This window comes from Meriones unguiculatus, chromosome 8 (genome assembly GCF_030254825.1).
Source record: "Meriones unguiculatus strain TT.TT164.6M chromosome 8, Bangor_MerUng_6.1, whole genome shotgun sequence".
Lineage (NCBI taxonomy): Eukaryota > Metazoa > Chordata > Mammalia > Rodentia > Muridae > Meriones > Meriones unguiculatus.
Genome location: NC_083356.1, coordinates 1,396,186 through 1,411,597, shown reverse-complemented (window position 1 = coordinate 1,411,597; position 15,412 = coordinate 1,396,186). Strand labels below are relative to the sequence as shown.

The window sequence follows — 15,412 nt, the reverse complement described above, 5'->3', positions numbered from 1 at the left end:
CCCAGCTGTCAGCCTGCTCGGCCCCCTGCACTGCAAAGGAGTCCCTTTCCATCTGTCCTGATAAATACGGAAACTCCGCCTTTATTGGTTGTATAAACATCTCTCATCTGTACATACATTTCATACATCATAGTGCAGGGCCCAAAAGGTGGGGGGCAAGGGAACCCCAGCAGCACAATAGCCCATCCCTCCCAGCCCTACCCACTGTGCAAACTGATACCACAAGCTCCTGCCTCCTCCTCTGCCCCTGTTCACGGTGAGAAGACAGGGAGGGCTGGTCGGGGGGAGGGCTCTACGCAGACACTAGAACCAAACACTGAAGCAAAACAGTCAACTGGCAGAAGCAGCAAGCTGGGGCACAGGGTCTGGAGCGCAGGTAAAGGGACTCAAGGGGCCAACAGCCACAACACAACACGTGCCCGAGTGCCTGGACGAGGAGTGCAGACAAGGAGAGGGGAGCGAGGCTGCAGTCTCATGTCACAGCCCGTCACTCACACACACACTCAGCAACCTGAGTGTGTGCAGGCAGGGAGCCAGGCTCGGGCTTTCTGTGGTGTGGGTGGGGGTGGGACATCTCAGGAGAGAGTAGAGACCCAGCTATGATGTAGGACAGCAGCCACTGGGAGGGGAGACGGCCATGCCAGGCCCCTAGCCCAGCCAGGGGAGACAGCAGCAGCGGGCTCACTCATGAGGACGGGGTGAACAGGGAGCTGAGGGACTATGTGGTTGGTAGGCTGCCTCCGCTCTCCCCAAGTACGCCAGCAGGCGCCTACCTCCCGGCTCACACAGGGCCCAGCGAGGTAACAGGAGATCCAGGTACCTGCTAACAGAGCAAGGGGGACCCGCCCACACATGTCAACACTGCTCCTGGGCCCGTTCCTATCACCAAAGGCCCAGGCCTAGGGTCAGAGAGGTGCAGCCTGACCGGGCCTGAGCCAGCAGGAGCATGGTGATGCCCCCAGGGCCCGCTGGTGAGCATCCTGGGGTGAGCGGAGGAGGCTGCTGAAGGGCGGTGGACAGGGCCGCCTCTAGCCACTCAAGGGGTGCAGGTCCACTTTCACCTTCTCCCCGCAGCTGAGCATCCCGATGGTGGGAAAGAAGCCTCCAGGAGGGACGACGGCGTCCTTCTTCCCGATGATCTTGCCATTCCGGGTGAAGAAAACCTGGTTGTGGTGGTGGAGAGGAGATGGTGGGCTCTGGCCCCTTTCCTAGGGACACTGGGGTGACGCAGGCATGGAGCCCAACATCCATAGCTTCCAGCGTAGGCTTTAGGAGCCACTGGGGTAAGGTGGGAAGCAACCACAAGAGGGCGTGCGGAGGCTGGAAAATAGGCCAGAGCTATGGCCTCTTAAGCTGTGAGCCTGGGGCAGCTCCAGACCTGCCTTCGCCCCGCCCCGCCCAGACCTGCTGGTCCTGTTGCCAAGGTAGTCTGGCCCAAGGCCCCAGAATGAGCCCAAACCTCCCTACTTACCACAACCTTCTTGCCCTCATGCTCCTGTTCTATCTCTTCCCCATCTTCCTCCTCCTCTTCCTCCTCCTCATCCTCTTCGCCTTCCTGGTGCAGGTACATGACGTTTCGGACGTTCCGGACAGCCCGGGCAGTTGGGGACAAGATCACTGTGTCACAGCTGTCATCACTGTCCCCTGGGAGACAGGAAACGTGAGCTCCTGTGGTTCTGTCCACTGCCCTGAGCAATCTGGCTACCCAACCTCACTCACCCTCACTGTCCAGAATGTAGTCCCGAGGGAACATGATTCCACAGCCCATAATGTCCCCTTTGTAACAGCGGGGTCCAAAGGGGTCCCCGACCCCGCTGCCGTGGAAGATCTTCCCATCATCTGTTGGAGGGAGGGAGGGAGGGACACACTTGAAGAGATGAGACAGGTGAGAGAGATGCAGGAGGGACACCAGGCTTTAACAGAGAACACAATGTCTGTCTGATTGAAGACCTGCTCAGAAGAAAGGAGAGGGTGCCTCGGGTGGATGAGCAAGCACAGGAGGGAGGGCGTCCAGGCACCGAGGCTTAGTGCTCAACAAAGATCTACAGCAAATCAGCAAGGAAAGAAAACAAGGGATGTGGTCAGGAAGGGCATGGGGAGCCGGGTCAGAGGCCTGGAATGTCCATTCTGGGCCCAGTTCTCCTGCCCTTGTCCTGTGCCTGAGAGGAAAAACAATATGAAAAGCAAGCCTAAGCAGCCTGAGAGGAGAGAGAGGCCACATGCGAGCGAGCAGGTGTGGCCTTTCTATCCAGCAGCCTCCACTCACCTGCGTGGTATGCCACAGAGCCTCTGCTCCAGCCAGGATGTCTGTTCTTGGGGTAATCCTACAGCAGAAGACAAAGAAAAGCTGTGACCTCATGCACGAGAGAGGACAGAAGTCAGCGGCATCTGCTGCGACAATGCAGACAGATGGCAGCCCACAGCCAGGAACCCGGGGCGTGGGGAGCAAGGGCAGGAAGGGGCTGCTTTGGGACCGGGTGGCACATTCTGGCCACGGTGTCAGAGGCTACCCACTAAGAGACGCTCAGAACCGTGCTCTGCCTCAGCTCACAGCTCTCCTCTATGGAACCCTGCCCACGTGTTCCCCCGAGCTCCCAGCTGAGCAATCCCCGGACAGACACACAGCACTTGTGCCCACCTTCCGGGCCAGCCCCAAGGCGATGTAGCACTTCTCTCCAGGGTCCACGATCTCTACCTCGAAGTAGTGGCTCCTGGTGCTGAGCGGGTGCCGAGCCTGGGCCAGCCCCACATCCACGATGCTCTTGCCCTTCCCCAGATACTCCAGCAGCTGTGGGGCAAGAGCTAGGGGTCAGGTGAATGCTGACTGCCCTGACACTGGGTCCAAAGTGGCCTGGGTACTAGTTTTCTGCGCCTGACGATATCCCCTGGCTGAAAGGGAAAGGATTCTAAAGGCAAAGTGGACTCCAAGTTCTAGGCAGACAGGGAAATCAAGGATGGCAGAAACAAGGGGACTGGCCTGAGATGCCTGGCTTCCTACAGATCCACTGTCTGGAAACTAGAGAACCACAAGCTTCCGGCACTGCCGGGAAGCTGACTGGGGGCTCCAGGGCGGACCATCCATTCCCTGAACACCCCCCAAGCCTGTCTTCCCACCTAGAATCCAGCAGTCTTCTCAAGAGGCCTAATGAGAAGAGGGACAACCCAGATATCTGAGGAGGGGCTCAGGTTCAGAGGCCGGTTCTGCACAGATGGGACTGATGGAGTTTCTCAAGATCTGTTATACTTGGCTCCAAAGAGAGCCATTCATTGCTGGGTCAGGGAGGTGCTCAAGGGAGCCAAGAACCCAGAGATGGCAACTCTACCCTTCAATTTCCATGGGCAAAGGTCAAAATTAAGTCAAATGGCAGGCCCTCCTCCTCCCAGCCCTGACTCAGGCTGGAGGGTGGTGGGAAGGTAGGAGAAAGGAGATGAGTGAGAGGCTCTGAGCTCTTCAGCCCCTCGGGGTCTTGCCTGCACACACAGGGTGGCAACCCAACCTAGTTTTTACCTATCAGATGGCACGTTAACGCTGGGGCTATGACTCAACCCATCTCCTCTTTCACCCGCCTGGCATCACCTAGGATTCCTTAATTCTCTTTTAATTAACCTCGCTGCCCCTCACTTTCCTCTAACCCCCCAGCCCTAGAAAAAGCGCCCTCCCTGGGGCCTCCTCCACTAATACCTAGCAAATCTTGGGGTGATGGCCTCGCCCCACTGACATTCCTGCCTAAACCAGCCTGCACCAGCTTGAGGGATGGGGCGTCTCTGCATCAATCTTCACTACTCATCTCCTTTCAGCACAGACGAGATCTCACTCTGCTCAGTTCCAGCACCGCCAAGTCTACCCCCATGCTCTAAAGACAGATGAGGACAGAGGAAAAGCTGGAGGAGTGTGGGAGCCACCAGGTCAGCACCCGCTGTGCACTCTGCCTGCAGCCGGGGGTGGCGGGGGGGGGGGGGCTGACTCCCAGCCTCAAGTGTGGCTTGGTGCTTACTGACCTCATCTATCAAGCAGCCTGTGATCCTCTCCACCCAGCACTGCAGAGCCAGAGGAGGAAGCCACAGCTGCCCTGGACCCGTTCTGTCCAGCTGGCCTCCGTGTTGGAAACAGGGTGTTCTCTAGTTCCAAGGCCAAAAGACAGCCCATGCCGAGCCTGGTCCTTGGGAAAAACCCGCCCAGCCTGCCCTCTGCCTCAGCCGGCAGAAGGCTGCTGCAGTTCTGACAGGGTGGGGACGCTTCCTAAGGCCAAGAGGCCACGCTGGACCTGCCCTGACACGGAGCTTCGACCCATGCCCACTGACTCCTGCAGAGCACTGCGGCAGTCTGCTGATACCCTGGCCCTCTTCAGGACAACCACCCCAAACCACAGGCTGCTCTCCTGCTCCCAGCAAGCCCTCCTGAGCCGGCAGCACTGAGGCCAGAGAGGGAGTCACTTCCCTGCCAGGTCTTTTCTGGGTACCACTGTTGGGAAGATCTGTAGGCTTGGTCCTTCAGTCTACCTCTTACTTTGAAAGATCCAGTTCCAACCCGAACTAGTATTGCCTAGCTGCAGTAAGCCTGAACATCATACCTTCACCTCTGTAAGCCTTAACCGCTCTGTCAGTGAAGTGGGGATAAAATTACCTGCAGCTTCAAGACCAGGTAAAGAGAAAATGAAGTGATCAGGGTGTCAATGGGGCCTGACAACCCCCAGCTGATGAAAATACACTCTCCCAGGAAATGGAGACTGGTTACATTGCAACTACAAGTCACAATGGACATGATCTTTCAGCCTGAAAGGAGGGAGGGGGAAGAAGGGGGGAGGGAGAGAGAGAAGAAAGGAAAGAAGAGGGAAGGAAGGAAAGAAGGAAGTGAGGAGGGAGGGAAGAAGGCAAGAAGGAGGTGAGAAGGGAAGGAAAGAAGGAAGTGGGGAGGGAGGGAGGAAAGGAAGGAAGGGCACTGACTGACAGGGCACTACAGGGGTGCCAGAGGATTCCTCTGGTGTCAGCTTATTGATGGGAAGCTGCAACCTGCTGTCAATGCCCAATGCCACCACCTTGGAAAAAGATTAAAATTAAAAACCTACTTTTTTTCCCCCTTGTGGTACTAGGGATTAAATGAACCAAGGGCTTCTTGACCACTGAGATACTTCAAAATCTCAAGCACAGCCTGGCAAGGTGACACTCACCTTTAACCCCAGTGTTCAGGAGGCAGAGGCTGGAGAATCCTTGTGAGTTCAAAGCCATCCTAGCCTACATAGAGAATTCTAGGCCAGCCAGGGCTACAGACTGAGATCCTGCCTAAATAATAATGATAGTAATAATAATAATAATAATGAAAATAATATCTTAAGTATGGCTTCTCTTGAAATCCATACAGTTCTCATACCATCATAATTGGAAAATCTTAAGTCAGGGACCATCAGTACTAAACTGTCAAAAGGACTACTTGGGCGTACTTTTCCTGCTCGTTGGCTGTCTGACAACTGAAACAAGTCCGTTCTGTTTGATGCTGTGGGTACACGCTGCACTGCCATGCTGCTAACTACTTGTGTCTGGGACCGAAAGATGCTCACTGTCCTGCACAGGAGCTAAGTGCCCTGGGTGGGCAAGCTGGCTCAGCAGGTGAAAGGGCACTTGCTGCCAAGCCTGATGATCTGTGTTGGACCCCCTCAAGACCCAGATGGTAGCAGAAAAACCTGATTCCTGCAAACTAAACTCTGACCTCCGCAGGCATGCCATAATATACACTGTGTATATACACACACGAATAATAAATGTTGTGGGCTTTTTGTTTCTTTCTTTTCTTGTTTTTTTAGAGGCAGGGTTTCTCTGTGTAGCCCTGGCTGTCCTGGACTCTGTGTAGCCCAAGCTGGCCTCAAACTCAGAGATCTGCCTGCCTCTGCCTCCCTGACCACTGGAATTAAAGGAATGCACCACCTCACCTAGCAAATAAATGTTAAAAATAAATAACCGTCCCAACTGAAATAACACTTGTGTCCTTTTGAGAAACCTTAGATTAAGTCAGATTTGAGGCCTCCCCAAGTCTTGAGGGTTCTGGGACACCCTACAGAGAGCATCGTCCAGGCTGGAAGGACCCCAGCAACAAGGGATGTAAAAACGAGGGCGAGGAGTCAAATGTTTGTGAGCATCTTTAGAGGAGTGACTGTCCTTCTGGGTCCTTCTGACTAGAAACACAGCAGACAGTACAGAAGACCAGAAGGTGAAGGAAACCAGGAAGGATGAGGACGGTTGGCAAACCTAGAAGGACATATATCCTTCAAGAGACCCATGCCTCCGGCTGCAGAAGCAGCTCAGTCCCTGGAGCCCACACGAGGGTTAGAAGCGGTTCCCACATTTGTTCTCTGACAAACACATGCGTGCACACAAACAAACTCAATGAATAAATAAATAAAAGATATGCAAGAGAACTGGAGAGAGAAAGAGACTGGCTCCTGACTAGCCAAGCATGGTGGCTCACATCTGTACTCTCAGTACTCAGGAAGCTGAGGTAGGACTGCCGCAGGTTCAAGGCCAAAATAGTGAGCTCCAGGGCAGCCTGACTACAGCAAGACCAGACTGTCTGGAAACAAAGACCTGCCAAGTGCACCGAAGAGGAGCCTGTGCTCACAGTGCAGTGGACCAACCCCACAGCCCCCGAGAGCTGTCCTAGCTTTGGTGAGGGTTTGAAGACAACCACACTCTGCAGCTACGCTCAAGGGGGAAATTCCTAAAAGAGCAGACTGAGGGTGCTGAGGGGAGGAAGGAAGGAAGGAAGGAAGGCTATTTTTAATGTCTACAGGATTCCACCTCAATTAGAATGGCTGCCGGGAGTAGAGTGGGGACAGGTCCAGGCAGGGAAAGGATGCCAGGAAAACGTTTGGGGAGAGGTCAGAGATGAGAGCTGGAACATGGCCCTGGCTCAGGCCCAAGATCAACTTTGGATGTTGTCACAATGATGGTACAAGGGGACCAAGAGGAGGGATGAGTCAAGGGGTGGGCATCTGAGCCTTGGCTCACAACCACCACAGCCCTTGCACCCCAGGACACCCCAGAAAAGCAGAGTGTCAGAATAGCAGGGGGTGCACTTTCTGCCATGTTCTCTGAACTCAATTTACCTTGAACTCCACAAGGAAAGGCCGCCTTCTTCATAAATCCACTTCCATCCCCCACTGCTTCTGTTTTCCTACCACAGGCTAACTTGGAATCGCCTGCATGGAGGTGAGAAGGCCAAGGGTGAAGAAAAAGGACAGGCTGGAACAAGGAGGGGCAGAGAAGACATCTAAGTGGGAGGCCCAAGTGTCTCCCAAGAGATCGGGCTCCTGACGTGCATCATTCGCTCCCAACAGGCTGCAGGACAGACTGCAGGACAGCCCTCTCTCACAGCTCTCAGGAAGGCTCAAACCCCAGAGAGACACTACAACAGGCCTGAAGAGGAGGGTGGCAGGCTTGGAAGCTTCAGGGTCCTCCCTCACCCTCATCCACCTGCCCTGTCACCTCCTACAGAGTCACAGGACACTGACAGTGCAGCTGATTCAGGGTCCCCAAAGCTGGGCCTGGGTGCAGGCATGTAATCCCTACTACTTGGAGGCATGTGGATTCAAAGTTCAGGACCTGCCTGGGGTACAGACTGAGTTCTGAAGCAGCACAGCAGCGCAGCTGAGGAAGACCCTATCTCAGCAACAGCAACAAAAAACCAGCAAAGGAGCTAGAGATACAGTTCAGTGGTAGGGGACTTGTTCAGCCTGTGAAAGAGTTAATACCCAGCAACACACACACACAACACCAACTCTGAAAATCCTGTCCCACAGGTGTTCCTCAGTTCTCTAACGACAGACCCCAGAACCCAGCTGAGTTGAATCACAACAAATCCTAACTTGTTGGGCTCCCCAGTCAGTTGTCCTGAAGAAAGAGAAGCTGCAGCAGAGAGCTGTTGCCTGTTTTGGGGATCAGCAACCAGGCTGAGCTCCCAAATGAAGGAAAGAGAGGAGGGGAATCTATGCTCAGAGCACAGCTCTGGACTCCAAGAAGCATGTCAAGCTATTCCACCCGAACTCCCACCTCCCGAAGCCACGCTGTACTGTACACACCCATACAGGGGCACAGGACTGCTCAGGCCAGGGTGGGCAGAATGTAAATCCAAGGCCAGCCTAAGCAACGTCCCTGACCTATAGCAAGATAAAGAGAAGAAAGAGCCAGGCTCCATGACACGCCTTTAACCCCAGCATTCAGCAGGCAGAGGCAGGTTTGAGGGCCAGGCCAGCCTGGGCTACACAGTGAAGAGGCAGGGATGAACTGTCCTTCCTCCTGGTTCTAAGCTGTCAGATGCCCATGTGTGCTCTTCCCACGTCCCCCTGCCCGCTACTCACCGTCCCGCAGACTCTGACATCATGCAGCCGGCCCCACTCGTCCTCATAACTGTCCACCATCATGACGCTGTCATCCTCACGGCCCAGCTCAGCGTTGAGGTGCAGCCGCACCTCCTCGCCCAGGGAATGCATGCCCACTGCAGGGAAGAGCCCGTCTGGGGACATGGGCATGATGGTGGAGCCCACCTGCAGCACAGGGAGGGAGGAGGGAGCTGCCATCCAGTTCTCACCTCCAAGAGACACAGCCAGCAGCTGTCACACACACACACACACACACACACACACTCCCTCTCTCTCTCACACACACACACTCCCTTCTCTCTCTCACACACATACAAACAGATCTCAGAAAAACAGGTTCAGCAGAGTTCTAAGATTTGTCAAATGCTCATGGCCAGGCAGGTCACAGGGAGCTGGAAGGCAAGCCTCAGCCCCTGGACTTGCTGCCGTGTAAGCAGCACAGGACAGGAGCACCAAGGCACATCTACTAAGGCTGCAGAGGGAGCTGACCTCTTGCTGGGCTTGGGAAGCAATCCGCCCCCAGCAGAGGGAGAGGAGGGTAGGAGAGGTAGAGTCTCAAAGTCCCACCATCACCACTACCACCATCTTTGAAGAGAAATCAATTCAAGAAGAAAGAAAATAAAAACCAAAGTACAATCCCCCAGTTTCCAAGTCACACTCCTGAGACCCTCCACTTAATACAGCTGAACCATAACCTTTCCCTGTTTACATTTTAAAAATCATGTGCTTTTATTTTATGTGCATTGGTGTTCTGCCTGCATGTGTGTCTGTGTGACGGTGTCAGAGCCCCTGAAACTAGAGTTAAACAGTTGTGAGCGGCAATGTGGGTGCTGAGAACCAAACCTGGGTCCTCTGAAGAGCAGCCAGTGGTCTTAACCACTGAGCCATCTCTTCATCCTGCTTTTTATGTCTTTACTGTTTGAAAATTTCATACATGCATATAATGTACAGAGGAAAATCACTATTTCCTCTGCTCCAATTCCTTCCCTACCCCCCCCAATCTCTCCTAATTTCATGTGCTTTTTTGAACGCAGAGTCAACTTAGTGGTGCCTATACATGCATGTGTGGGTCACCTACTGGAGCACGTAGCCTTTCAGGGGCCTCATCCCGAAAGAAAACGCCTTTAAGATAGTGCCTCGTGTAACCCAACTGTCCTTGAACTCATTCTGTGGTGAGAATGCCTCTGAACCTCTGACTCTCCTGCCTCCATCTCCTGGGTGGCCTCTGTTTCTGTGGTGCAGGGAACTGAACGCAGAGCCTCCAGCATGCCAGCCAAACACACCTTCCCTCCTCCCGTTTGTCCAAAATCTCCCTCTGAGACATCGATTTCTGCCCCTGCTGGCTGTAGTTACTTCTCCTCGAACCGGTGATATGAGCATGTCCCCGCTGCCCCGGGCAGGGAAGAGTCTCCGGGGCCGTCTGCTCACCCGTTTCCCGTTTTTGGTGAAGAAGATCTGCGCAGTCTGCACATCAAAGGACACAGGCTCAATGCCACAGCCGATCCGGTCCCCAGAGTTGCACTTTGACCCAAACTGGCGCCCCTTGGCTCGGCCATTGTACAGCCTATGGAGAGAATGCACAGGACTCTGTGGTGCCCTCTCAGAAGCCCCACTCTGGACAGCACCCACCTGTGTCCTGATAGTCACGTCACCCTCTCTGACGTCCACACCAGCAAGGGTGGCTCACCTAATTACGTTTATGAAAAAACTCCTAAGACAGGAAATAGTGATGTAGTGGAAGTTTTGGTGTCTTTAAAAACTCAGTTATGTTATGACATGTGAACACGTTTCCGATTTAATCCCAGGTGTGGGATATGGGACTGCCCCAGATGGTCCTCAGCAGCTGACTATTTACCTTGTGTGGGCTCTGAGAGGGGCTCTTTGCCAGCTGTAAATGGTTTAACTCTGAGGACTCTGGAGAGTGAATAAAGGCCAGACCCAGAGTGAGAAGGGGGTCTCTGAGAAAGAGGAAGGCTGCTGCTCCTGCTGCTGCTGCTGCAGTTGGAGGAGAAGAGGTTGGAGAGCTCCTGAAACAAAGACTGAACTTGCCCCAAGAAACTCAAGGACTCTAACCAGCAGGAAGTAGCCAAAGAGACCTACGCCTCCTCTTCCACTAACCTTCTTTCTCTCCTACCTGGTATTGGAAGGGATTGGTGGAGAAGGAAGGTAGAGGTATAGGAACCCAAATAACATGGATTTTTTTTTTAAGTCCTACATGGCAGAGAAAACCACTAAGAGATAGCTTCTCCTTCACACCACCTCACCCCAAAGGAAGGACCACTCACTTGCCATCATCAGCATGGTAGGCCACAGAGTCAGGCAACCAGCCAGGCTGGTGATCCAAGCTGTAGTACTGAGGGACCAGCCCCACAGCAATGGTGCCCCGAACGCCACTGTCCACAATAGATACCTGGAACGCAGAGAGCAGGACACAGTTCACAGGGGAAGAGGAGTGAACTTGGGCAGGACAAGGGCAGGCAGGGTGATCAAAGGTGGGCTTATGCTCAAGGGCACCTGGGATGGGAGGGCAGGGCCCTTTACTGTGGTTACTCGGACAGTCACTCTCAAGCTTTAGCTAGGCATGACGGCTCATATCTTTAATCCCAGCATTCCAGAGACAGGTGATAGCTCCAGGCCAGCCTGGTGTACATAGAGAGACAGAGTTCCAGGCCAACCAGGGCTACATAGTGAGATCCTGTCTCAAAAAAAAAAACAAAAACAAAAAAAAGAGGAGAAGCAGCAGAGGTGGGGAGCTGGAGACAGGGCTTAGCAGTCAAATTAGGTTGGGTTCCCAAGACCCGCATCAGGTAATTCACAACGGCCACTTCTAACTTCTAGTCTCCGAGGGCTCTGACATGCACATGCCCACACACAGGCACTTACAGAAACAATAATAAACAGCTATGCACAGAATCAATTTGGGGCTTCTGTCAGGACAGCAGTTCTCAACCTGTGGGTCACAACCCCTTTGGGGGTCAAATGACCGTTTCATAGAGGTTGCCTAAGACCATCGGAAAACACAATCTTTATTTACATTACAAATCACAACAGTAGCAAAATTAAAGTTATGAAGTAGCAACAAAAATAATTTTCTGGCTGGGGGTCAGCATAGCATGTGTTAAAGGGTCACATTGTTAGGAATATTGAAAACTGCTGTATTAGGACCAAGGAAAATGACTCGGGTCAAAGTCCACCTAGGCAAAGGGACAGCAGAGCCAAGAGGCAAGGGGATAAGACTCCAAGGCACCTGTCATGATCAAGATCAAGAGTCATGCTGTCCTGCACCCTTCTCTCAAAAAGAGCCACCTTGGTGAAAATGTAAAAGGCCGGGTCATAAATCCAGGAGAAGGGCCTCTTCGCTCGATGTACTCACTCCTCATCGCCAACCCCACCACCACACCCAGCTCCCCAACTCTGCACACCTACTGCTTGATCACCTCAAAATAATTGCTGTCCTTGGTCAGGGGTCGAGACGCCACATAGCAGCCAACTTCACCAGAATTCCCATGGTAACTAAAGGAATATAGAAAAGCTCTATTAGCAGCATGCCCATGAGTTGGGAGGAAATCAGAATACTCCTAACCCCAACCTTGTGAGGGCTCATCAAGCCACACTTCAAGAAATCTGCACAGAGCCTTTAGTCCCAGCCAGCACTTGGGAGGCACAGGCAGGCAGATCTCTGAATCTGAGGCCAGCTTGGTCTACAGAGTGAGTCCAGGACAGCCAGGGATACACAGAGAAACTCTGACTTGGAAAAGAAAAAAGAAAAAAATTCTCTCGAACACAGGAACACACACACACGGAATTTAAGGTCACCTACCCTTCCCACTGCTTCTAGCGAGCATTCATGAAGCCTTCCTTAATTGCTTCTTAGGGGTCCCACAGTGTTCAGTGTTGTCTAACCTCAATCCCTCCTGCTGCAACTTTGGCCCTTGCCTGCAGCCCTGTCCTCAGCGGAGCTAGAGAACAGCTGATCTCTACCCTTCATCAAAGGCCTTCAGTCAGGAAGAGTCATTCAGTCCCCATAGTTCAGCTTTCTTCCCCTCAGGCAATAATGCTAGCTCCTTTTCCCCTTAGATGATAACTATCTGGATGGCTCAGTCAGGGCAGGTTCAAGACTTAAAGAGAAAAATACAAACCAAAGGGCTGGCAAGACACAGAGTGGGCAATTACACACTGGCACTCCCCAGACAGGGCCAGCTGCCTTACAGAAGGCCCCTCCCTGCTGAGCCCAAGTAGGCGGCAATGTAGGCAGAAGGGGACTCAGGCCACTGTCTTGACAGATGCTGGCAGCCTCCTATACCTGTCATGGGAACTTCCAAATCAGAACAGGGCCTCTCTGGATCCTTCCCTTGCCAGACCGGAAGACAGTGAGCCAAGATGGCTGAGACAGCACTTGCCTGTAATCTCAAGGGAAGCTGAGGAGGACTGCAGGTGTTAGGACAGCAGGGCCATCTCAACAAAGCAGTGAGAAGGCTCGGTGCATAAAAGCACTTCCTAGTGAGCACAGTTGGTCCCACCTGATCTAAGGGGACTCTGTCTCCATCACGTTGTCCTTTCACAGCACCCCCCACACGCTAAATAAGCAAATAACACAACAACCCGAAGAAGGACCCAGTGACAAGACGAAGAAAGGAATGCACAAAGGCCACTGGGGTACCCTCCCCGAGAGGTGAGTGTAAACAGTCCCTCTCCCTCTGACACGCCTGTCCCTGCCTAAGACCTGGAAAAGGACTCACAAGGACAATGGGGAACGCTCCCCCACACCCACCTCAGAGTGTCACCATCTACAAGGATATGTTTGAACCTCTCCTGATACCGGAAAGCCCGGACCTCTCGAATCTCCCGAATCCTCCTTCGCCAGTTCAGAAACCGGTAGTGCAAGTTCAGGTCATCCATCTTGTTCATGAGAACAAACCTATGAGCGGAGAGGTGAAGAGGTCGCGGGGCTGAGCAGAGCACCGGGCTGACTGCAGGCTTGATGTCCGAACACATCTCTGAGCTCCAGCCTCCGCCACTCAGCCAGCACAAGCTTACTGGGCCTTACAAGTGCACTGTGGGCGGAGCTAGGAGCAAAGGTCTTTTTCTCACAAGTCTCCATCTTCGTGAGCGTGAAGGAGCACAGCAGGGAATAGGCACAAGTGGACATTTTGACCAGTGGGGGAAAGGGACGTAATGAAGTATCTGAACTGTTGCATGTGAGCTGAAAGGGAGGCAAGCAATGTACGAGTACAAAAAGCATTCCAGGCAGAGGCAACGGCCACAGCAGGTCTGTGGGTAGGAGAAAGGTGTCGCGGTACAGGAAGACAGCCCGCCAGGCCCACTGCTACATGGGAAAAGTGAGTAAGACCAGGGTAAAGCCCCAGGAGCAGCGGCGCGCGCCTTTAGTCCCAGCACTCGGGGAGGCAGAGGCAGGTGGAGCTCTATGTGTTTGAAGCCGACCGGGTCTAAAAGCAAATCCTAGGACAGCCAAGGCTGTTGTTACACAGGGAAACCCTGTCTTGAAAAACAAAACAGAAAGAACTGGATAAGGCAAAAGGCTGTTCATAGTTAGGAGTTTAATTTTTATTTCAAGGGTAATGAGAAACCTTTAAGGAATTGTACCAACAAACAAACAAACAAGGGGGGGCATGAGCTTTTGTTGTTGAGACAGGGTTTCTCTGTGTAGCCCTGGCTGTCCTGGAACTCACTCTGTAGATCAGGCTGGCCTCAGAGATCCGCCTGCCTCTGCCTCCTACATGCTGGAATTAAAGGTGTGCACCACCGCCGCCCTTCCTGAAAGCCATTGCCCTTAATTGCCGGGCCTTCCCTCCTGACCAGAACCCCAGCGCTTTTAATCCGAAGAGGCAAATGGATCTCTAAGTTCTACACCTGAGATCGGTCTGAGACCAGGCCAGCCAAGGCTACCTAGGGAGGCCCTGTCTCCAGCAAAAGAAAAAGGAACTTATCCGGTCTTAACTGTCATTCCCAGCTGCAGGTTGTGACAGCAGCTCAGAGGATGGCAGCCTCGAAAATGGCAGCGGTGAAGGCGAAGAGGAGCGGGGCTCTCCTGGTATTTAGACAACCGCGCAAGGCCAGTAAATGAATGAATGAATGCAGTTTCCCAGAGAGCCAAAAGCGGGGAAACGATGGAGGAATCTTTTCTTCCCATTCTCCAAACTCCTGGCCCAGGGCTGTCCGCACAGTAGGTGATCAGCAAACCTAGGCTAAGCTGAGTTTGAGCCCAGTGTGCACATCAGGGCTCGTCTGCACGCTCCAGGGGCGCAGACACCTGTGGCGCAGCGCCCAGATGCCTCTCCTGGGCCCTGGGCCAGGACTCGAACCCAGGTAAATGCCGGAGCTCCCGACCTGAAGGCATCTGGTCTCCGAGGACCCGGTGGCCTCGGCACCAGCCAGCAGCCGCCGCGCTGGGTCCCGGCGCTGCCTCGGCACCGCGGGGTCCTGGGGTGAGACCCGCGGGCCAGGCGGCCTTAACCTGTCAGCGCGGCTCCGCCCGGTCTGCAAGGCCCCGCGCTGGCTGGCGGTGCGCGGCGGCGGGAGGGCCGGCGACCAGAGCCCCGGCCCCGCCCCGGAGCCCGGAGCCGTCGCCCAGGACCCCCGCCTCGAGCTCGGCAGAGCCCGAGGCCTCCGGGACCCCGCCCCCCGGTCCCCGCCTACCGGGGCCGCCGCGTCCTCCTCATCCATAGGCCTCTCAGCTCCGCGCTGTAGCTCTTCGGCCGCCGCCACCACACACATCCGGGTCCCCGCCCTTCCTCTGCTCCGCGAAGCCCGCCCCCGCCGCCAAAGGTGGCCAATCCGCAGCAGCCTCTGAAGACGGACACCCGGAGCAGCCAATCGCGGGGCTCAAGCCCCGCGGGGCGCGGCCCGGTGAGCCGGGTACCTAACACTCGCCGGCGTCTGCGGAACCCTGGTGTCGGGAGGGTGGGGGAGGCGACGTGGCGGCGCAGACGCCACCGTGGGCGCCGGGAGCTCAGGGAGGCGGTCAGAGGGCGGCTCCCTCGGGGCGAGCGGGTTGCTGTGCCCGCGCAAGCGTCGCGTTTCTA

General features: G+C 54.4%; 1 protein-coding gene across 1 annotated transcript; it reads right to left on the bottom strand.

The window, feature by feature from the left end:
* Positions 1-55: 55 nt before the first annotated feature.
* Spryd3 (SPRY domain containing 3) lies at positions 56-15,179 on the bottom strand. The gene is made up of 11 exons (XM_021643553.2): positions 15,027-15,179; positions 13,141-13,287; positions 11,807-11,882; positions 10,655-10,779; positions 9,798-9,933; positions 8,349-8,534; positions 2,639-2,788; positions 2,267-2,324; positions 1,720-1,839; positions 1,472-1,644; positions 56-1,163 (listed from the first exon to the last, which is right to left on the bottom strand). The coding sequence occupies exons 1-11, from the start codon at positions 15,047-15,049 to the stop codon at positions 1,029-1,031; spliced, it is 1,329 nt and encodes a 442-aa protein (XP_021499228.1). The 5' UTR covers positions 15,050-15,179; the 3' UTR covers positions 56-1,028.
* Positions 15,180-15,412: the final 233 nt, after the last annotated feature.

What these genes read in the sequence shown, in the direction of transcription:
- Spryd3 (XM_021643553.2), bottom strand. Translation starts at nt 15,049, where the DNA reads ATGAGGAGGACGCGGCGGCCCCG. An exon ending in GTAGATGGTGACACTCTGAG is followed by an intron (nt 11,883 to 13,140) that starts GTGGGTGTGGGG and finishes ATATTCCTTTAG; the next exon opens with TTACCATGGGAATTCTGGTG. An exon ending in CTCTGTGGCATACCACGCAG is followed by an intron (nt 1,840 to 2,266) that starts GTGAGTGGAGGC and finishes TCCCTCCAACAG; the next exon opens with ATGATGGGAAGATCTTCCAC.